At 44.6% G+C, this 22,307-nt stretch overlaps 1 protein-coding gene across 4 annotated transcripts; it reads right to left on the reverse strand.

Moving 5' to 3' along the window:
* Window positions 1-7,385: 7,385 nt before the first annotated feature.
* On the reverse strand, window positions 7,386-17,902 carry LOC128444000 (circadian-associated transcriptional repressor). 4 transcript variants are annotated; one of them, XM_053426291.1, is made up of 6 exons: window positions 17,756-17,902; window positions 13,742-14,201; window positions 13,303-13,378; window positions 12,592-12,670; window positions 10,268-10,394; window positions 7,386-9,013 (listed from the first exon to the last, which is right to left on the reverse strand). In XM_053426291.1, exons 2-6 carry the CDS (start codon window positions 14,159-14,161, stop codon window positions 8,621-8,623), a joined length of 1,095 nt encoding a protein of 364 aa, XP_053282266.1. In that variant the 5' UTR covers window positions 14,162-14,201; window positions 17,756-17,902; the 3' UTR covers window positions 7,386-8,620. The 4 variants fall into 4 exon arrangements, with proteins under 4 accessions (XP_053282266.1, XP_053282265.1, XP_053282264.1 ...); XM_053426290.1 differs by lacking the exon at window positions 17,756-17,902 and adding an exon at window positions 17,590-17,749; XM_053426289.1 differs by lacking the exon at window positions 17,756-17,902 and adding an exon at window positions 16,324-16,458.
* Window positions 17,903-22,307: the final 4,405 nt, after the last annotated feature.

A 22,307-nucleotide genomic window follows, 5' to 3' on the forward strand; every position in this document is an offset into this window, starting at 1 on the left:
AAATAATAGTAAAGTAGTAAATTTAATGATTGCTAACCCCAGACACATCACACCTGCATTTTGATGTTCTAATCTTTAACCAAACCTCTGAAGTTATGATGCTTTTGAAAACAGAAAAATACTGATGTGAAATACTGACACACTCGTTACAGAGGTTTGTAACCATGTAGTCTTTGCTCTCTGCTGTATGTAGCCAATCGTATAATTTAAGGGGAAGCTCACAAAAGCTGTTATGGACCAAGGTAATCAGCTGTTCTCAGGGGGCCCCTGGCAATAGCCTGCTTTAGCCTGGGCTGTTGCAACACGTTAGCATGTAAGCATATTCTTTGAATTCATATTTCTCTTATAATAAGTTGAAAATTTGAGGATGATTTGATTTGTTTAGTTTATTTCAGCCTCCATTACTGAATTGAAGAAGGTGTTAAATCCGCCGCTGTCAGGGTGTAATGGCCAGTATCACACTGCTGGATCTCAAGTCCTTATTAGAGCATAGTGACACTACATTTCTACAGTAGTCCGTTTCTGTTTGATGACAACCCGTGAGTTACTGGCACAGGATCAGATGAGGGGAAAGATTTAGAGTACGCCCTGGACACTTTGTCTGCCATGGGCCTGATGGAGTCAGTCCCCGGGCTGGTGACTGTAAATATTTCAGCCATGTCTCACTGCAACATGAGCCGAGTCTTTTGCAGCTTTGTCATGGGCAGAGAAGTGAGATGCCTTCCAGTCAGCCATTACAGATCGGTCTGAGCAGCATCTCGTGTAACAGAGGCGCTGCTGGTATGCTGGGATCAATTCTGTGGTCGACCAGCGACACAGGGCTGTGGGCTCATGAGATTCCAGCGGGCTCACAGGGCGATGACCTGATGCGTGGTTCGTTGACACAGACAAATAAGGCGTCCAGTCACATATCACACGCTGCATGTATTTACTGTAACACTAAACCGTGTCCTTCATCAGCAGAGATACAGATGTCTTTGAAGCTGCAGCAGACAGGGGGCCACACTGGAACACGTGATGTCGTCTGCAGGAGGCAGACAAACAATGAGGATCCTCAGTAAAAAAATCACACACAGGTAATTCTGAAGAGTGAGCTATCAAAGTCACTTCTGAAAACAGATCATAGACATTAGGCGGTCCATGCTGGAATGTATTGATAACCGTATTGATTGCCTATATGTAAAAATGGATTCCCTTGTACACCACAACATTAGTACAAGTAATTCAATATATTTATATTTCCTTATCATTGAGCTATTGAGGGTTATCAAGTAGCTCACAGTAGACCACACAAATCACTTCTGGAACTGCACCATTAACTCACTCAGGTTAAAGTCATTTAATGGAAATGTGCAATGTTCATTTCTATGTGTGGAAGCTATGTATTATTTCTGCTCTATTCCTTAAATTTATATTTTCTTGTGTTTATATAATATATAATAAAGGATTATCTAATCCTATTTTTGCAAGTTGCACAGCAGTGAGTTTGTTTACCTTTGAGAGCAGTGCCACCTAGTGGTCGATACGAAGAGCTGATGATCCATTTATTCTGTGTTTTTAAATTACAAAGGATTCACATCAATGAGCCACAACATTAAATGAACATCAAAAATATGTTCAGAGAAGCAGTAATTACACAGTTGAGCACATCCTAACCAGATGAATCCTGTTCCAACATGTGACAAACTAAATATTAATTGTGTATGAATGAATATTAAAAGCATTGCATAAATATTGCAGCTATAACAGCACAACAACAAAACTGTGAGATCAAGCTCTCATTTATGTACAACAATCCACCATATGTCATATATTATTATTGCATGAACGTCCCTTTAGTTTTGTGTAATTATATTATACGTCTGATATCACAGCTGCTGTGTGCACACTGACAAATGTCAACAACACGTCTCCAGTGTTTCAAAGTGGATCTTGTTTTCTATGTACATCAGATCCTGGGTGCTCAGGAACACGGGCATCAGAAGATCTGACAGCGGAGGCCGTGAATCTCTGGAAACAGACCTGGAGGCATTAATCTTGTATGTCAGCCTCTCACTTTATCTGTGTGATCATCGGGCCATTCTTTAGCTCCGTGATCACTCTGGAAATTAGCTCCTGGAGGCTGCTTCCATTATTCATACCTACGAGAGCACGGCCTGCTCCCTATTCTTGGAGATGAGATTTAATGAAAGGGGGCCATATTTAGGCTCTGGGCTCTTGATATGTCACCGGCTGGTGTGTCTGTATCCAGGGTCTCATCCCCCCCCCCCCCCCTCGGTGCTTCATCCTCAGTGATGTGCATCCCCTGGACCTGCTGAGTAGACTCCAGGGAGGTGCCAGGTGGTGCACCTCAGGATACTGAGGACGACTGTAGGACGCCCCTTCAGTTAGATTCACTCACCGAGAGGACATCAAAGTTATGTTTTGCAGCTTTACGATCAACTGTGGATCTGACAAAGCTTTGAAGTGCAACACAGACTGTTTATATGGACACGGATAATCTGACTGCTGTTTGTCCTATTATTCCAATGATCCTATTTATGACGAATCTTCAGTTCATATTCCTGTTTACATCCTACAGAGCAGAGTCTGATTCTGACATCAAGCTGTTGGTAACTGATTATGTTGATGTCTGGAAATGCTGTGAAAACTCCAACAGGATCTACTGTGATTAAGACGTATATGTCTTAATCACAGTATCACTGTACAGTTCTTATATTGTCTGATTATTTATCTGATTGTATAAAGTCGTTGAAGGAATTGTTGTTCATACATCCACTGGCTTTAATGCTATATTTGTATTGCACATGCAGTACATCTTTCAAGACATCCAGGTCCTGACGGAGTATCTGCTGTACATACTCACCCAGCGGGATGTGAGAGCTGCCAGATGCAACGAGCTAAAATGCCTCTTGCAGGTTCTTTAAAAGGATAGTTTGCTTATTCCAGGAAGATCCGAAGCCTCGGGAGAGCGGGTCGTGCTCCTCTGCCACAGGAGTAAGTGCAGGTAATTAGCCAGCAGTATGTGGCAGGTTGTGGTGTGGGGGGACTTGACGATGCCACACTCCCATAATTGGTCTCCGGGGCCCCCGGCGGTGCACAGCTTGAAACACTGCATACAAATTAAACCCCATGATGAAGATGAAGCTTGTGGACGATGTTGAATCAGGGACAGCTGACCACACAATGAGAGCACACTGAGAAAGAGAATCATTTCCAATGCGATCATCATCATCTCTGCATGTGAAAAATTCAACAAGCCTTTAAATAGCCTCCCGGTCGTCCACTCACATGTGATCAAGCTTTTTTTCTCATTCGTGTCAGTTTTTTGTGCAGGTGCAATGCATTGAATTTGGATATTTCCTCAGATCGTAGGTTTTTCATATTTCAAACAAGTGTTAATGTTGCTGGGAAGAGTCACGCAGAGCAGCAACAGTGCTCTTTGAACATCTCTGCTGCTAAAAGGGCTGAGGATAACCTCTTGGAGACAGAGAAATCCATGGCCCGGTTCTGAGCTGAGGAGGCCCACTGCTCTCTGTACCAGGGATCAATGGAAGGGGGGTCACTTAGCTCCGGAGACCAGGATATTCCTTCTGCAATATTAGGATGATGCATCAACCAGCATCCTTTAAATAGCATTAATTTATCCTCATTAATATACTGAACAATTTAGCTCATAAGGCATAAAAGTAAGCAAGACCCGACCTCGCCAGTGTCCATGCAAACTGCTCAGAGGTTTTATGGGAGACGCGACCAGCCCTCCCTCAGTGGGAAGCAGACTGCAGCGGTGGTGGTTGTGTCATCATTTCACGGCTCTCTCGTAATTAAAGGTGTTCATTCCTCTGACAGATGAGACCATTATCTCTGTAGGGTGTGAATGAATCGGCCTCACGCTTCCTAACAGCATAATGAGTTCCCTCTATACTTTTGATCTCAGATGGAAATGTGTGACATTCTCATGCAAAGTTGCCGGATGTTCGGAAACATGTTTGTCTCCCCTGCAACTCCTGCTGGTCTGACAACCGGTAAATCAATGAGGAGGCAGAGTATTTGTTGTTCTGATGGCAACATTTCGAAATTAGTCGATGGGCCTTGATTATACGTCCAACGACTCAAGTGATTATTAAGCTTTAAACCTCAATGCTGACAATCTGCTGATGGCAAGTCAGTTATGGTCGCATGCATTATTTTATGCTTGTGATGACTGTGTGGTCTTGGCTTATTTTTTGCTTCATAGTGCAGGTGTAAAGACTACAATCATGTGCGTCTAAGTGTTGAATCACAGGAGGATGTTGTTTTTTAAATGTGGTCTTACAGCTTGAGGAATATTTTTAAAGGGCCTGCAGGGGAGATGCTGGGATTATCTCCCTGTAGTTCACTACCCTAACCGAGGTTGTTACATCCTGAAGTGACACCTAACGTTCTTTTGACTTGGCGGCTGGGAGGTGACTTCACATCTGCCTCTTTCTGTCTGCGAAGACTTGAAGAAATTGAATTACATAGATACAGTGCATATAAATAGCTGCAGCAGAGAGAAGCGCCGCCACCTTGGGTCCCATTCAGTGTGGCGCTGCCTTGTCATTTCACAGTCAGCTGGAGCTCGAATCAAGGCTGATTTACAATGAAAGAGTAGCTGGAGATAATTAAGCTCTATTTATTATTCCTTCCGGCTTTTTGCAATTTGGAAGAGCGGACCTGTCCTCCTCCCCCCTCTCCCCTTTTCTCTCTCCCACTCGCCTTTCAATGTTTCAAACAAAAGACTCCCATCTCTGCTCCTCCAGTGGTGATTAGGCTTTGTAGTTGTTCCCACATGTCGGCCTCAAGGTAACAATACGCTGACATCAATCAGTGACCTCTCTGGACCTTTAAAATGGAGATGTGATTTCTGGTGCATTGTGTCATCAGGTGGACCATTGGAAGATAATTCGGGATTCTGCTACCACTCACAAGTTAAAAACATTCACTTATGGGTTTTTTCTGGCACTTGCTGGCTTTTATATGCATAGGACTTGCCATTTCTTGGGGTTTGCATGTTTCTAGTAATGCAGACCAGCCATTATTCTGGATACATTTCGCAATTAGAGTATTTTTATGTTCCTAAAATATGATAAGTATCCTCTGGAGAGCATTTTTAAAGAGCTTGGCCTTGTAGCCCTTTTTCTGTGCCCTACTTGCCTATTTTGGTGTACATGTTTATGGTAATGCATTTATTTTGGATATCTTCCACAATTAGAGAGTTTTTAAGTGCACCCATATTTCCATATCTGAAGATCCCTTGCCCTTTTTGTTCTGTGTTATTTCCACATCACATTTTAACCAGTGAAATCCATTTTACAACAACTCCCTTCACGGAGCCGTATGAGAGATGTGTCTCTTTTTTTTGTAGCCGCAGCTCTTTCTATCATTCATTACAATTTCCCTTTACAGGGCGAGACGGATTCAGCTCTGTGCCAGCCGCCTTCTGATACAGATGCTGTCAGGTCGACTGCACACGTGAGTCCAGTGCTATTAGCCCGGCCCCTGGGAGATGGAATCTGGGGCAGAAATGCAGGGAAACAATGCTGTCTGGGTAATGGACCTCCAGTCAGCCAGCCCCTTTTAATCTAGAAAACGAGACACGTGACTATACACTGCAATTTAGAGAACGACGAATCAAGAGAGAAAAAAGGGGAAGAGCTGAACTATCTCCATAATGACATCGCAAATTGTTTCCGAAACCACAGTACCCCCCCCCCCCCCCCCCCTTCAAACTTCAGTCATAGCTCTTGAGGTGACCGAAGAAAATAAAAAAGGTCTGAGATTGACGGATGGTTCTGACATTTTTTTTCTTCTAATTCAATCTGACAGATAAAACTCCAAAGCAGCTTCATTTGGGGAAAGAAGAAACCTCACAAACACAGGATGGACTCTGTGTTTGTGATGTTTCCACCTATAGGTGGCGGTGTTCGGTTTTAGATTCGGGGACACCAGTCATTTCAAGTATTCTTTGCAGAAATACTTTTTTTTTTCTTCTGGCAGTGAAGGTGTTCTTTCTTTGAGGCACAGTTTATCGTGCAGCTCCAGGCGGCGGGACTCGTCTCTTTCATCACACAGAACTTTGGAAAGTTAGCTGCTGCTGTAACGAATGTAGGTCACAGTCCAACACTTCTCTCCAACAGGAAACCTGCAGACATTTTTAAATCTACCAAATGTTTATTACATGCAGAGGTTTTCCAATGTTTCCTTTCTCTGAAAATGATGTTTGTCTATCTGTCATTACCTCTTTTTACCTCCATTTTTTGTATTATTATTCCATGAGAGAGATAAATGTGTTGTATCTCAACAGGGGGATATTAAAGTTATAGTGCATTACATTTTATCATAAATTTCACACTCATCATTGTTCTCTGCGTCACTCGGCTGATTGAACATCTCCACAGTCATCTCATGTTATTCCGTTATAAAGGTGTAGTGATGAAACTTCCAAACTACCTCACCTCTCTTCTCTCATTTAAATCTGGTCACTACAGCACCTTAGGTATCCTCCACGCTCACTCTGATGTCTGCAGAGCTGTGTTCAGCTGTTGTGCACCGTTTAAATAAAGCGGAGACTGGAGACTGTCTAACATTCTCCTTGGTGGATTTTAAGTCTTCGTTATCTGATGTTTTTTTTCACGATTCATGTTTCAATTAAGTCCTTGTTGTGTTGCTTTTATTTTCTGATTGTCAATCTTTCCTGTTCTCATGTTTCTCTTGAAAAAGAGAGTCGAAATCTCTGACTCTGCCCCGATTTAACAAAATTCTAATTAGGAAATACCAATAAAATAAGAAATATAGTCGTAGCTCTGCAGTGGGGTTTGTCTGCAGGCTTACGAAAGTACTTTCCTGTGTGAGCATGGAAATAACCGAAGCCAACCTGCCCTGAGCGGCAACACTTTCTTAGAAACATGAAGTGATACCACGCTGGCATATTTCACTGCACTTCTGTAAAACCGTTTCACTTACAGCAGAACTGTGCTGATAATTACATCCTCCTGGCAAACAATAAATCGTATTATTCATTCGGGAAGTAAGCCCGAATTTAAGGGTTCCCAGTCAGCCCACCTTTTAATTGCTCTACCTGTAATATAAATCAGGTAGGTGTTCTTTGATGGTGGATTGACTGGCTTTAAATCTTATAGTTGAGACTTAACAATGGGTTTTTTCATGTCCTTTGCTGACACAGTTGGGTCTTTCCCTGTGTCTTACCCTCTGAATTGTGCCTTTTATGCTTTAACAAAGTGGTGCTGAATATGTTACTTAATGTAAAAGGAGAAAGAGCTTGAGTGCAACACGATTGCAGGTTCTCTACCTTGACGGTAACTGCGACCAGGCTACGCACGGAAAAAACACACAAAAAAAGGCAATTTGCATCAAACAAATATAACCACATTTATTTTGAAAGTATAAAATTTCACACTATAAAGGCCACTTTTCAGGGTAAATCGACAACCTTTCTGTAAGATTTACACAGAGAAACACCTTGTTGCTCTCTGCTGGTCTAGCATACTGCCCAGTTTGGTGGCAAAATAATTATAAATCGCTCTACTCCACCACAGAAAGTAGTTGGCAAGATCTGAATAACTTAATCGATACAGGAAAATGGCAGGAGCGTGAGAATTCCTGATTTGTACATCCCACAGAGGAGCAGGTATTCTGAATGGTTCTCTCTCTCTCTCTCTTTATCAAACCAGCTTACAGGCACAGCTTGACATTACAGGCACTGTTTGCCTTCGACTGGGAAACTCAAAAAACGAAATCTGCAGTTGACATTCTTTACAATGGCACCAGTCAGGCCACAATAGCGTCCCCATGGAGAGAGCATCCTCTGTTTGTACAAGCAGGACGGCTCGTACGGCAAACCTCGCTGTCAGGGGCTGACGGGCTCACTGCTGCGGATAACTAGCGTTCACATTCCTACTCAATAACCATGACGTGGTGCCCACTGAGGTAGAACAGTTGTACCAAAAAGACTTATTTATAAAGTATACAAATGAGTAACAGTCACATCAATAAACTTAAAAGTGGAGTGGGTGGTGGGTGGATGGGATTACATCACATTTCACCCCTGTTTTCAGCACAACAATATGTAGACCACTGACATGTCTGGATATCTGAAATACTCCCTTCAAGCACCGTGTACTCCTGCCGCTCTTTCCCTTTCTGGCATAATGGCGTTTTCACAGATAGTCAAGCTGTATTATTGCATCTACAAGCCGGTGGGAACAATTCACTCATGAAATCACAAGCTTCGGTGATCCCGCCATTGTGAAATCTATTCTTCCCTCTCTAACACAGGCTATTGAAGAGTGCAAACGGGAAAAACAAAAAAAACAAAAAAAAACAGAGAGAAGTCAACAAAAGGGAACTAAAGCAGACACTTGTCATGTCACAGTGGGCACATTCCCATACAGAGAGCACAACGTGTTTGTCGACACTCCTTCCACATTAAAGAGGAAAATGTGATGTCCCTTTTGAAGGCTACCGTTTTCCCCCGGAAGGCTGGAATGGGCTGAGCAAGCTGACTGGCTCCAGGCAAGGTGGGCAAGGCAAGGCCGGGCTGCGCAGTGCTCACAGCTGGACACCCAGCCTTCTGTGTGGACTAGGACCAGCTGCTGTCCATCAAACCCCGTGTCTCCCTGCGGGTGATGATGCTTTCTGTCGATTTAAGGAGCCTCTCTAGGCAGGGCGCGTTGATTTTGCCAGGCGGAAGGCCCCGCGGCACAGAGTCTGTCTTAGTGTGGGCGTCTGTGCTGGAGGACACAGCGTTAACCTGGGTAAGGTCTCTGTCTCTGGGGGGCAGCAGGTGCCTGGGGCCAGCCGGGGCCTGCTCTGCTGTGGGGGGGCAGATGGGCGACGTGTGGAGCCACTTCAGGTTATTGGCGGAGTAGGCTCCACCAGGAGCGAGGTCGGTGACTCTCAGGGCTTTGGCACCGACTGGAGGATCGCTCACGGTGACTGGGCTCTCGGCTGCAGTGGCGTTCACTGGCGACAGCTGTGTGGAAAGAAGGGAGCATGGTTTAGTTTAATTAATTTACTAGTTTATAAGCCAGGATCAATGGCCACTGATTAACAACAAAACTATAAATTTGTCAGAGCAAAACAACAATCTGATGTTCCCATCTGATATTTAAGGCACGCCCGAAAAAAGTATTTCTAAAAAAAACCACTGGAATTTAAAATGTTTCTAGGCGTGGTCCTCCCAGTGCCCCAGTCTGACCCAGAAATGATTTGCTGAACAGGCTGACACCAACACACCAGCACCACTCCTCATCGAGACTGTCTTGGAATAATTGATTGATTGGCCACTTGGGGGCAGTGTGACAAGCTGCAAATACAACACTGATAGATCATCATCTCTTCAGATTGTTCGAAAACACTTGTTGGCAAACACTTGCCGATTTACAAATGAAGTAGACACAAAGAGACATCGGCATTCGTCTGAAGCTGTGAACAAGATATTAACAAAACTAATCTTCACGATTCTTTCAGCTACTTTTTTGGTCTAACAAATCACCTAAAATCTCCGGCTCTTGCTTCTGTGGCTACAATCTGTTAACTCTTGCTAGTGTTTGGAGCCTGGACAGGGAGCATACAGTGGATTAATTGAATATTTATTGCGGCTGAAAACATCCCCTTGATAAAATCTGCTGTAAAACGTAAACAATGAGCCAAAAGAAATCAAAATGCTGTGTAGAGCAAAGAGCTGGATGATAATTCCCTGGGCATTGGTCATTATAAGAGATCATTTTCACATTAGAAATAGAAATTTCCTCCCATGTTTAAACAAAATATTAATTTTATCAAATTTAAAGTTACAGATTTGGTATTTTGAACCTATTAAATGAATCGTCTCTGTGTTGACTGGAACTAAATCAGTACCTGTTTAATGAAGGGCGTGTCAGGATTAGCCATATAAATCCTCACCGCTAAAAAATGCGGAGGAATGTTCCAGAGCATTCTGACCTTTCTTATTCCCATAGGAACAGTCCTTCCCAAACTACCTGTTCTCCTCCACCACTGTTCTTAGCGAACCTGAGACTGCAGTAATACCTCAGTAAAAATAGCCTTTAAACCTCCCTGTCCCAGACCTGTGATTAAATAACAATTGATATTTTAGTCCCTCCTTCACTGCACTGTCAGCATGTGTTCTTGGCAGCCGACCATGTCACAGCAAAGAACTGTTACACAACAGTTCTGCTCGCCCCCTCCTCCATATACACACACACACACACACACACAACTTTACCTTCAGTTTCTTGGTAGGAGGGCCTTTCTCCGTCTGAGTGACAGCGAGTTGGTCTTGGAGTTTTACGTTAGGGAACCAGCTCTTCAGCATTTCCTCCATTTTAAGAATGATATTAATGTATTTCTCTCTGGAAAATGAAACGGAAAGAGAGGAGGAGAGAAAGAAACCAGAGAAAAACATTTGGTCAAGCAGTGAAATCCGAGTAATCAACCAAAACAATTCTCTTCTCGGAAATGTCATTTCTCCAACACAGGAAATATGCAATCCTGAAAAGCACATGAACACTTGCAGTCACTTAGCAAAGGCTGCGCCGCATGAGTGTGTGTGTGCTGGGAGGGGAGGGGAGGGGAGGAGGGGACTGATTGTCTTAAGCACATTTCTCACATGTTTTGAGCTCACACGTGGCATGATGCATAATAGTTCTGCTCGCTTCTAAATATAAACACCAAAGCCACATCGGTCTCCAGCAGCGTCACTGAGAAAACAAACTCCCCGCGCTGACGCAGGTCTCGTCGGAGGTGGGCACGGGGCTGCGTCTACCCGTTAAAAACCAGATGGTGGGTAGGGATTAGCCCGTGTCATCTGATCAGGACCTTCATGCTACACTCCATTCAGGGCATGTTAAATTCATGTGAAAGATTATCCGCCACGGCGACTGCTAAAAAAGTCACTTTGATCCTATCTGCCATTGTGTTGCGGCGGGGGGGCTGCCAGCTGGCAACACAGGGCAGGCACGGGGAGCGAGGGAGGGAGGGAGGGAGGGGTGCCGTCCACCTCCCAGCCTCTGCCCCTGCTGTCTGCAGGGGAGGCTGCCACACCCACTCTTTGTCTCCCATATGAGGACAGCAGCTGGTGGGTGAGGGCTCCAATTAGTTTGTGCCACACTCAGCAGCACTTTATTATGTGTCGGTGCACCTTGATGCAGAGGCTCACGGCCGGTGGCTGCCCCGCAGGACACACTGTGCTTTCCCCTTCACTCTGCTTCCCCTACAGAAACCTCCCAGGGTGCTTTGCATTGAGGGCTCAATGGTCCCAGACGCTGTTATTTCATTTACAGACTGTCAGCTTTATATTGTATGGACATTATTGTCTTGTGCCATTGTTCCATTTTATATAATTTGGTTACTCTGTCGATCAAGAATCTTGCCAGACGCGTTCCTTGACTGGTGATTATGACTCGTTCCAGCTTTAACAATGTGAATACCTGCTTTTATGTCGTTTTAAATTGGACAAACATTTCGAACATGTCTAAGTGAGCTCTGAAAAAACGATGATGAGTATTTTGTTGAGATTGTCATGATGGTTTTTGCTTTTGTGGGGAATTTTCCAAAATGCAATATAAAGTACTCAACATTCATCTAATTCTTTTTTATTTATCTTCACATGGATTTTCACATTTTGTCATGAAAACTGTTTATCGGAAAATATTCTTATTGATAATATGATATTGATTTAATTTAATTATCTTGGGTTTAATTACACAATTTCTAATGGTAAAGCACCTATAAAAGGTTGCCATTTACTAATGTATCACGTAAAACAAATTTACAATATCAAATCCTTTGATAAATGATCACGTTACAGAGACTGAAAGACTTTCTCCTTCACAGGGGGGGATGTCCTCCATTATGCCGTCTGGCCAGTGGAGAGCTAATCAAGCAGACACAAGTGTGCTGTCCCCACTCTGGAGCCTGTTACATTTTTAACAAGATGGCCAGCTATAGTGAAACCCAGCCATCCTAGCAGTAAATTCATCCTGAACGTGTGGGGGGGAGCGACTCCTCGCAGGGCAACCTGCTGTGAACCACGAGTCACAGACGTACTGGAGACCGATTTGACCTACGGATAGCAGGGGCCGTTTCTAGCTGTTATAATTATGTGCAATATGGTGGTTGAATGTAGTTGTTGCTTAAGAGCAGCTCAGAAGCAAAAAATATATGCTGTTTAATTCTGAAGATCAAATCTGTAAAAACAAAGCATGGATACATCTCAAAATGCAACTGCTTATATATATGCAAATAAAGGGCTGGATTTATGTCACGTTATTATTTCTTTTAAGTTTAGAGACTCATTTTTGCTCCTGAGTGAGGTTTATTGTTTTATATCCTGCATTATGAAAATCTTTTTACCACTCATTTAACACTAAGTGGTTATTTCGTTTGTTTCTCAAATAACACTTCATGGATGTTGAAAAAAATCAGGCATGTTTAGGGGACGGATATTTAGGCAGTTTGGTCTTTGGTCTGTTAGGCCTTTTTTGGAGGTATGTGTATGAGCTATTGTTGCATGCAGACCAGAATGTGGGTCGTGCTGAGGACACTTACCCCATGCAGGGGTTCTGCAGAACACCCATGATCCTCTGAATCCTGTCCATCGCCACACTCTCCTGGAAACTGCTGAGTCCTGGAAAAGAAGAAAGTTGTACCATGAGCCGCATGAAACGTGCTGACAGCAGGGCCGACTCTGTGGAGCAGATGGGTTGTGTGAACTGTGTGTAAAGGGAACAGACTCCCTGCCTCTGTGGCCAGGAAGTGTTGGGTCACACAAGGTTTTGATTTGACAAAGATCCCAAACTAAGCAGTTTAACAGCCTGTCTGAACATGGAGCTGCCTTCCAGAGGACTGCGTTGCACCTATCGGACGAATCACAAATAGCAGCTGTTTTTCTGGAGACGGTTGTACAGAGTGTTCTCCCTCTCACTGCCAATTTACAAGAAACTCAGAAATGAGACCGTTCTCATTTCCAACTGCTTTAAAATATGTAATGCGGTGGAGTTCTATATAGAAGAAAAAGCTCCAGTATAAAAGTTGGATGGACGTACAAGTAAGCAATTAATTGTGGTTAGTCGATAACTCCTTCAAGAAGACATGTTTCAGAAATCTCAGGGACCCAGTGTGGCACACTGTCTATCAGGTCTATTGTTTTTCTCCCAGCCACAAGAAGGACAGTGAACCAAGCTGAGGAACAGAGGTCATTGTTAAACACTGTAAATCTACTGAGAAAACAGAAGAAAAGATAGGAAATGACCGACTTACGTTCTCTGTATCTCCCTGAACGAAGGCCATTCAAGATTAATGACAGCGGGTGAATGTAGCATTGTAGCTCCATGCACTGAAAAGGAAAACAGATCATTTTTAAGTGATATCTCTGCCAAAATGTGATGAAACAAACGTTTAAAATCCGGATCTCATTGATTCAAAGTGCTCAACATGACTTAAATAACTCTAAATTCCTTCTACTGTTCAGCTTATTGAAAGTTTGATTCATGACTCAGGGACTCGAGCTCTTCCGAAGAATAACTGCAGGTCTAATCATGCCTAAAGACTGGAAATGACATGCATGAAATGTTCAGTGAAACCTGCAGGGGAGTCAATCCAGGTGACAGGACACGCTCTAGTTTTGCCGACACTGTCAACCACCTTTTGTGGGAAGAGGACACTCATCATGGAGGAGGAGGGGGGGAGGGGGGCTCACCTTACTGCTGAAAATTCGGTCTCTCTCCGACATGTTGGAAATGAGCTGCCGTTCCTCGCAGTCCTCTTCTGGGGAGCTGCGAGGTCTCTTCAGTGCTTGTTGGGCATTTCTGCCGTTCGCTTTTTCACCTTGGTGTGTCTTACACAGTCCAATGGCGATGTCGATTGTCTCTGTGCGGCCGGGGGAAGATCCCCGGCTGGAGGCCTCCCTGACCTCGCTCCAGTCACCGTCCTGCCCCTTCATCTCGCTGCTTTGGCGGTGGCTGGCGTCAGACGGACCCAGGTGTGTCGGGCTGCCTGGGGACGGAGGAGCCTCTGTCTGGCTGAGCTCTCTGGAACCGTCAAACTCTCGCTCGCTCTCATTGTCCTCGGTGTCACTAGCCAGCCAGTCAATGGAGTTGTCCGAATCAGTAGCAGACATCCTTGGCTGCAGGCTCTAACTAGCAATGACCATCACTGACCTGACAGAGAGAGGAAACCAGCGTTACTCTCATGCAACAACAGAAAGTAGTGAAAAGCAGCAGGCAGCACAGAAGTGAAGATGAGAAGCTGTGGTAGCTTAAATATAATCAGCAGCCATCAGGAAATGTATAAAAAATATTGAACTGTGCAGGTTTGTGTGGATAAAAAAATCCTCCTGCACGTCCAGCCCAGCAGACATGAGCAGAGGAAGAGACGCAGCCGGGCGCTCGGAGCAGATGGTGGCTGTGAGAGCAAAGTTGTTGAGACCACAATGATCTGTCTGTTTTGCAGAAGCAACACCTGAAGCCAGTAAACACACACGGGCTGCGATCAAAAGCAAACGCCAAACACCCGAGTGTCCACAACAACCCAAGGCCTCCGGCGTCTTTATTGTCACCGTAAATCTCCACTCCACACACAGGAGCACATTTCCACATTTCATATATCAGCGGCCAGCTGTTCCCATCGCACTCATTCATAAACACTGTAAGGCTGTTTATTCAGAAAGAGGGGGCAGGGGTCTGATACCATGACGACCAGCGCTTCACACTGCAGGCCTCCCATCAACACAAGTGACACTTGGGGGGGTTGAGAAAAAGAGAAAGTGGCACTGTGTGTTCCCAACATGAAGATGGTGCCTGGTGGAGTAAAACTCAATGGGGATCTGTCCACCTCTCCACCACTGACTGCTAGATAATGGAATGGAGATCAGTGTTGTCAGCACACACTTTACTTCTGGTGGCTGTATGGTGAACGCCTGGTATGTCATTTTGTCTGCTGTGAAATTTGAGGGCAGGAGAGTTTAATTGCTCCCTGGCTCTTTGTCTCGAGACCACGGCCACCTTCTGATCTTACTGTTGCTGAGGAGGGTGGAGCAGAGGTTTACTGATTTTACAAGTTCTCACGTTACACAAAAACAGAAGACACAAAGGGGGAACATTTACATGCGTCCGATTGCTGGTTGTAATATGGTCTCTGGGTAACTGTGACCACGCACGGTTCAGCAGCTTTACTGGAAACAAAACAAAAAGGTCCACAGACGAGGCCAAGGGAACAGATAGGCCGATCAATATAAATAAAATGATCTGAATATGAAGATTTCAAAACGTACAGAGGCAGAGTTTCAAGAAACTAATATGTACTTCAAGGTAAATACGCTTGAAAAGATTAAATTAAGCACCAAGTAACACACATTCAGGTTAATCAGAAGAAAGAGTTTAATCTCATTGAAAGCAGTGGATGAGCAAAGTATTTATGGTCAAACTTTTGTGGAACATGGATCTACGACACACTAATCGGATCTATACTAAGAAGTCGATCTCAGTCAATAGTGATGCTTCTCGACAAGTAGAGAGAAATCAATGCAATATCAGTGAGAACCCAACATTCTCTTCCTAGATTAAAATCAAATTGAATTCAGGATATTCAATACATCCTAAAATATATTCTGTCCTGACTCGTTTTTATCACTGATTTGACTCTAATAACATATAACACATTATACACCACATAGGCCTAAACAACTTCCAATATCCCCTGATATACATTCTGTTCACACATTGTCAAGACATAATTGATTAGAAAAACCCTATCCTTATTATCTCTATGTGTCCATCTACCTGTGTAGGTGGGGCAGCTGGATAGAGATGTCCACCACTCAACACGTACACTGATTATTTTTTTTTAAATGGACACAAACTGGAATTATATGAAATAGAAATTCAGCATCCAGAGGTTCATCATCTGTCCTCACCGAGGAGTAGTACAATGTTCGGATCAGTCCGCCTGACCGCAGCGTTCACATCAGCAACAGACACAAAAGACTTCCTCATCAGTCATAGTAAATTTGGCAGCGCACTCAGTGAAGGTTACATAAAACTACACTCACACTCATGTAGTTATCTCCATCACGACAGACCTGAAATATCGCATTCTTATTAATAGTTATTCCGACGCCAGGAATTAAGCACAAGCATCAGCGAGTCAAATTCCTCTGGATGATTTTTAAAATAAATAAATAAACAAACGTGATTTCACCTCCGCACGCGCGCGTAATCGATGCAGTTGATCCGGATGCCCGGGTGGTGAGGACGCGAGACGGCCGGAGGTGGGGCAGCCTACCTTCCCCTCAGGATGGAGCGGCTGGTTCCTTTGTTCAGCGGTAAATCCTGCAGGACGCGTCGGCCTCTCGGAGCAGCTGATGTGCGGGACGTGCGGCGTGTGAGTGAGCGAGCGCAGCGGCCAGGACACACAGCCAGCGGAGCGCGCCCGTGTTGCTTCTCCCAGCGAAACGTGTCTGGGAGGGCGGGACCGCGGCGCGCCGCCGCCCCCATTGGCTCCGCGGTCGCCCCCCGCCGACCAATCCGCGTCCCCCCCGAGCACAGCCGCGCAGCGATAGGCGAGGGCCGTTTACATATGCAGATTTCATGGAAATGACACAAACACGTGGACACGCGGATCGGTTTCATTTCAACGAGCCACGGGCGAGAAGTCAACCCGGGGCTGGGTTCGGTCACTGTGCAGGTACTCTTCATCATCATATCATCCGCACCATGGGGATGAAGATGAAGATGATGGCTGACTTGTGGCATGTCGGTAATCTGAGCGGCCTGCTCCTCGCGCACAGTCAGCAAATCCAGGAACAACTGAGATGGCCCGTGCACGAGTTTGTTCCAGGACACTTGAGCAGACTATATTTAAATAAATAATCTCGGCTCATCTGTTGGACAGTCATTTCATTACGGTTATAATGCAGATTAGATCTCACCCAAATAAAAACAGTAGTACTACACTAAAGAAACGACATCAGACAAGAAAATGTACTATGATGTCAAAGTAAGTAAGTATTTATTATAAATAGACAGACCCCTGTGAGTGTTATTACTGGATCCTAATTTTGACTCTTCAATATGAGCGTTAAATGTGAAGCAAAAGTTATAAATCCATATAAACAAATTAAACCGATCAAACCTTTTGTCTTCGATTAACTACATATGAAATGCAAAGTACAATGTTTCCCTCTGACATGTACACGAGTAAAGTATCTCAAAAATGATACTTAACTACAATAATTTGTAGATTTTTCTACATCCTTCAGCTTTTGTACATTTCGAATGAAAAGTAAGTTACAATGTTTTCCTCTGAAATGTTAAGGAGCTGGAGTGTGAGAAGGTATACATTTTAAATATCAGATTGAAGTTACTCAAAATATACTATAGTATAATTACACAGAGGATTGAAGTATACTTCTACTATACTACTTAGTAATTATTCTTCAGTGCCTATACATGACAAATGAAAAGTTGGCTACAATCTTTCCTCTGAAATGAAAAAGAGCAGAAATATGAGGAAGCATATAATGGACATATTCAAGTTACTTACACCTACCGGAGAAAATTATACTCAACTACTTCAACCTCCTGAATACATGTACAGAGTACAATTCACATGTATGAGTCATGAGAGGTCTCTGACTGGTGAGGAATGAGGACGAATTGCATCATGTTGTTGTTCTTCAGAAGCTGCAGCCAATCAATCCTTCTACAAGCTTTACCTTCTGTAACTGGTGCTGCAGTCGACATGCAGTGTGTGTTTGGGCTGCATCTCTTTTTCCCTTTTTTTGGGGACACAGTGGCGGTAAAGGCGTGACTCACAGGACCTCTGTTTGACTGCCTGAGAGGGAGGGATTAGGAGCACTCTGTCAGACGAGGCTCCTGAGCCTGGAGCCAGTGAGTCACGAACCCTCTCGCAGAAAACAAGGTCACGTGCGCTCGGGAGACACCCACCAGACTCCTCACCTCGTCTCCCCCCCACGATCGAGGATGGGGTCAAAACTGAATTTGAGACAATACATTTTGCAGAGGGAACCGGTCACATGGGCAAATCCAAAGGCGTCTGTGTGTGTGTGTGTCGTTGACAGAGGCAGAGACGCTGCCCAGACTGTTTTAACAACTGGGTGCAAATCTGTCAGACATAAAATGCATGAGGACATCTTGGAGCGTCTTCTGAGCTTTCTGTAAAGAGCCTGTGCCATGGTAATTAGATTCCAAGAGCATTTTATGGTCAAGTGATCATAGGGGAGCGTATGTGGCTACTTTTTTTTTTATGTGCAGCTGTCAAAATGAGGAGCAGCAGGACAACGGCAGCCACAGCCCAGTGTCCTGACTGCGGTGTCTCGCTTTAATTCACATCCTGCACCTCAGACACCAGAGCACCCATGAAGCCGGTGGAGGTGGCACGCCTGGCACCAATGTTGAGCTGTAATCGTTCTTTGTGGCCGCTCCACTCTTTTAAGGTCCTTCGGTGACCCCAGGCGTTGGGACGACCGGGAGCTTCCTACAGCTTCCCAGCAAACGCTCATTTCCCTTTTTTGTCTTCAAGGCTTCCACGTCACAGTGGAATACATCACATCCACTTCAAAGCACAGGAAACAGACATCTATTGGGTTTTGGATCAAAGAGATATTTCGGGCACACGCATGCAGCATTTTAAACTGCAGTGACACAGGCCCTGTATGAAATGCAGAGAAAACAGTGCGTGTGTTTATATAAGTAACAGATTTCCACAGCTACTTTGCAGTGTTTAAAGTGTTTTCCAGGGCTGAACCGCAGATGGTTCTAGATATTCCAGTAGATCCAATGTCTGATCTCCAGGAACGTTTATGTATTAACATTAATCCGGCTGCATTTGGTTGTCATTTGTCGGGAACAATGGCAGCAATTTGCGATTTTCTCACAGAGGATTTAGGTTGTGCGTGTGGATTCGCCGGTCAGGATCCCAGATGAGTCACACAGCACAAACAGGCGCTGTGATTTTCAATTTGTCAGAGAGGCTGGCTGATTCTGTATCCCACGGAGACTGCATGTCTCCCGTTCTCATTCATAAAAAAATGAAACTCCAAATCAGAGACTCACACCCTCTTTATTACAGGGCATGCACCAAACATCTGTCCCAACTCTGCCGAGCAGAAAAGCACAGCACGTGTGCGTGGGTGCACATCACACCACACCTCAACCTACAGAAACTTTGGAAACCCCGCGGGCCCCATGGGGGTTTCATGCATGTGTGTGCGATTTATGTGAGGCATTGCTAAATGTGTTTCTCATTTTCCGATTCACAGACACTTTCGGAGCCTAACCGCCAAAAACATTCTCTGGAAGCGCTTGCTGATAGCCTCAGTTGACCCTCATCTTACTTGCAGGCTGCATAAGAACAGAACTTGTCCTTACCTGCATGTGTGCTGCAAGCAGATATGAGAGAGTGTTTGGGTGCTGTTGGCAGGGGAACATGTTTGTGTGTGTCTTGTCTTACGAGCAGCTGTCCCAGAGTATGTATGAGCTGTGCATATGACTCAGCTCTGTACCCTGGATTAGGGCCATATGCTGTCCTGTTCCCAAATCTTGAACTACAGTGACGTGAGAATGCGTGTGTGTGCAGGTTGTACTCTAATGTTGGGACACCAATCAGTTTACCACAGCATTATTCATATAGACTGTTCCCCACAAACAGTCACTAATGTCACTCAGGCAGAGGGTTTGGTGGAAAAGAAGAACGTCTGGAATGTGCATGACTATGTTAAACGGCAACTGAAGCTACTGCTTAAGGGAACACCAACGTAAACACAAACATGTGAGCCATGACAGTGTGGGACAGACCGTACAGACACGTGCAGAGGCCGGACACAGTTGACACTAGGCTTTAGCAGCGATTCATAGCTGTGTAATCACAAGGTTATGTAACTTTTCCTGTAAAAGTTTGAAAGGTCTAGGAGCAGGATTAAAACCACGGTGCATTCACTTCTTTTTTTTTACAGCTTGGATCTCACACTCTATTTTCAGCACAGAAAACATGGCAATTTATCTTGTTACATAATAATTTCCACAGATGTTTCACGTCATAATGACAAAAATTATTAGATTACAACGGACTGAATCTTACATTTGAAAAACAAATATGCTTCTTGCATAATGTGGGGAACGACTGAGTCTGGACCCTATGAACTCTTCGAGTCAGAGGACGCATCTTCCTTTTCACACTCTTTGCTCACTCCTCCAGATATGTCATCCTCTTACAGTAAATGTTAGTTCCGCCCAGTTAACCACGCCCACACAGCAGAAATGTGACTGCACGTAGTGTGGGCACGCTGCAGCAGTGTGGGGAGCAAAAAAAGAAAAAAAACTGCCAGTTGTGTGTGGCAAGGTTCAGCCAATAGTGTTGCGAGCTAGTGTCGGAGGTTATGTAGTCGGAGGAGAAGTGATACATGGGTGCATTTTTTGTGACTTTAAAAGGTTGGACTTCCGGCAGCTCGTCATGTGCCCACTCCCTTTGTGGCTTCTTCCCGGTCCGTCTCCAGTCAGTCACATGCACAGAGAGAGCTCCACGAGCCTTTTCCACACAGACAGTTCAGTTCACATGCAGGAAGTTGAGAATGTCTGGCAGCGAATCACTGTCAAATCTTTTATTTCTCTCTCTCTTTCTGTGTGTGTGTGTGTTTGTGCATGTATTTACGCTCTCTAACATCTGAAGGGCTGCCAGAGCAGCTCAAGCGACAGTGGGATATCTATCTGCAGGGCTGAACGTTACATGTGACTGGGGTATGTTTTAACTGGGTTATGTAAGTGCTCCAGCCTGCGCTTACCACACACACACACACACTCACACACACACACACACACACACAAAGATGAGGAGGGCCACGCATGATGCAGAGGACTGTGAGCTCACCACAAGCGTTGCCTTTCGCAGCAGCACGTTGAATAATCCTTCACTGGGCTGGAACTTTGGCCAATGTGCATGGACTGCGCTCCGGTGTGATTCATAGTTGTTAGATCTTATCTCCGTCGTCAGCAAATGTGTTTCTATTGAGCAGATGATATAACGTTTCAGTCGATAGCACCAGTATAATATAATCTTCTTGTGAAGGTCAGGGTTACATAAGGGGGAAAAGGAACGGACAGATCAACTCACACTTGCTAAATCGAGATTGGTCTGTGGATTGTTGCGTAACCAGTGGATCATTTAGGTGCAGACACTTCTCTTCATATAGGTTGACCAGGTCTTATACTTGGGCCTCCCTGTGGAGAGCCGACGAGATGGCTGACAACCCGGCTGGCCGCCAAATCTACGTCCAATGCAGAACTGCCCACGCTCCCTCTGCTAGCACATTTAACGGGATCGCGATGTGGGCGTTTCAGTGCGAGATCGAGAAGTGGCGTGATTCGGGCTGATAATTATTTTAGTGGGCAACCGTCCAGCTTCACTGGGAGAGCAGCTGGTGATCATAGTTAGTGTGGAGCTGATGCTTCATCGCAGACACGTCCTGTCAGAGGTCGGGGAGATTTTTGTATTGATTATTGTAAACCTCAAATACACATAGTGACCTGTTCCTATTATAAGGCAATAATCAGTTTCAGTATAAAAAACTAAATAGAGAAAAAAGTTAACTGTTTTATCATCTTCACACAATTATTTGGTTTCAGGGTCCTGTGGTGAACGAAAACTCCATCGCTAGGGCCCTGGCAAACTTAATTCACAGGAGCTGAGCAACAGACGTTCACGACTTCCTATCGAAGTTGCGTCGACCTTTTGCGCGTTTAATTGAAGAATGATTTAAACATTTTCCAGCAATCAGCTAATTCATGAGTCGACTAAATGTCGCAGCCCAACTACAATTAGAAAAGAGAAGACAGACAAAATTGAACAACGTCCTAAAATCGTCCTGATTACCAAAATGAAACTGTCTTGCACACTTAAAATACGCACCTGTACGAGTACCTGCTATTTTCCTTTCAACAGGTCATTCCGCACAATTTCAAGTCTGATCGTGTCATTCATAATCCCCCCGTGTATTCTTTTCCACGAGCTAAGCCAGTAACGTTATGTTGAATGTCGTTAATAATCATGTTTGCCCTGTGAGCTGACGTGGAGCACAGCAGTCGTCCATTCTGAGCCACTTCACCGCGCAGCTACCGTGCACGAGTCCGACCTCAGACGTTTCCATCCAGAGCACAGCTGGGGTGTAGCGGGGGCTGCTTGTAGCCAACACGTGTCTCCTCACCAGCAGAGACAGAAAAGCTTCAACGTGGGCTTTTAATTATCTTTTATTA

Source organism: Pleuronectes platessa, chromosome 7 (genome assembly GCF_947347685.1).
Source record: "Pleuronectes platessa chromosome 7, fPlePla1.1, whole genome shotgun sequence".
In the NCBI taxonomy this organism is placed as follows: Eukaryota; Metazoa; Chordata; class Actinopteri; order Pleuronectiformes; family Pleuronectidae; genus Pleuronectes; species Pleuronectes platessa.

Coding starts and splice junctions, on each gene's coding strand:
- LOC128444000 (XM_053426291.1), bottom strand. CDS start 14,161: ATGTCTGCTACTGATTCGGACAACTCCATTGACTGGCTGGCTAGTGAC. Junction 13,379..13,741: donor ACCGAATTTTCAGCAGTAAG/GTGAGCCCCCCT, acceptor TTTCCTTTTCAG/TGCATGGAGCTACAATGCTA. Junction 10,395..12,591: donor CTGCAGAACCCCTGCATGGG/GTAAGTGTCCTC, acceptor TTCATTTTCCAG/AGAGAAATACATTAATATCA.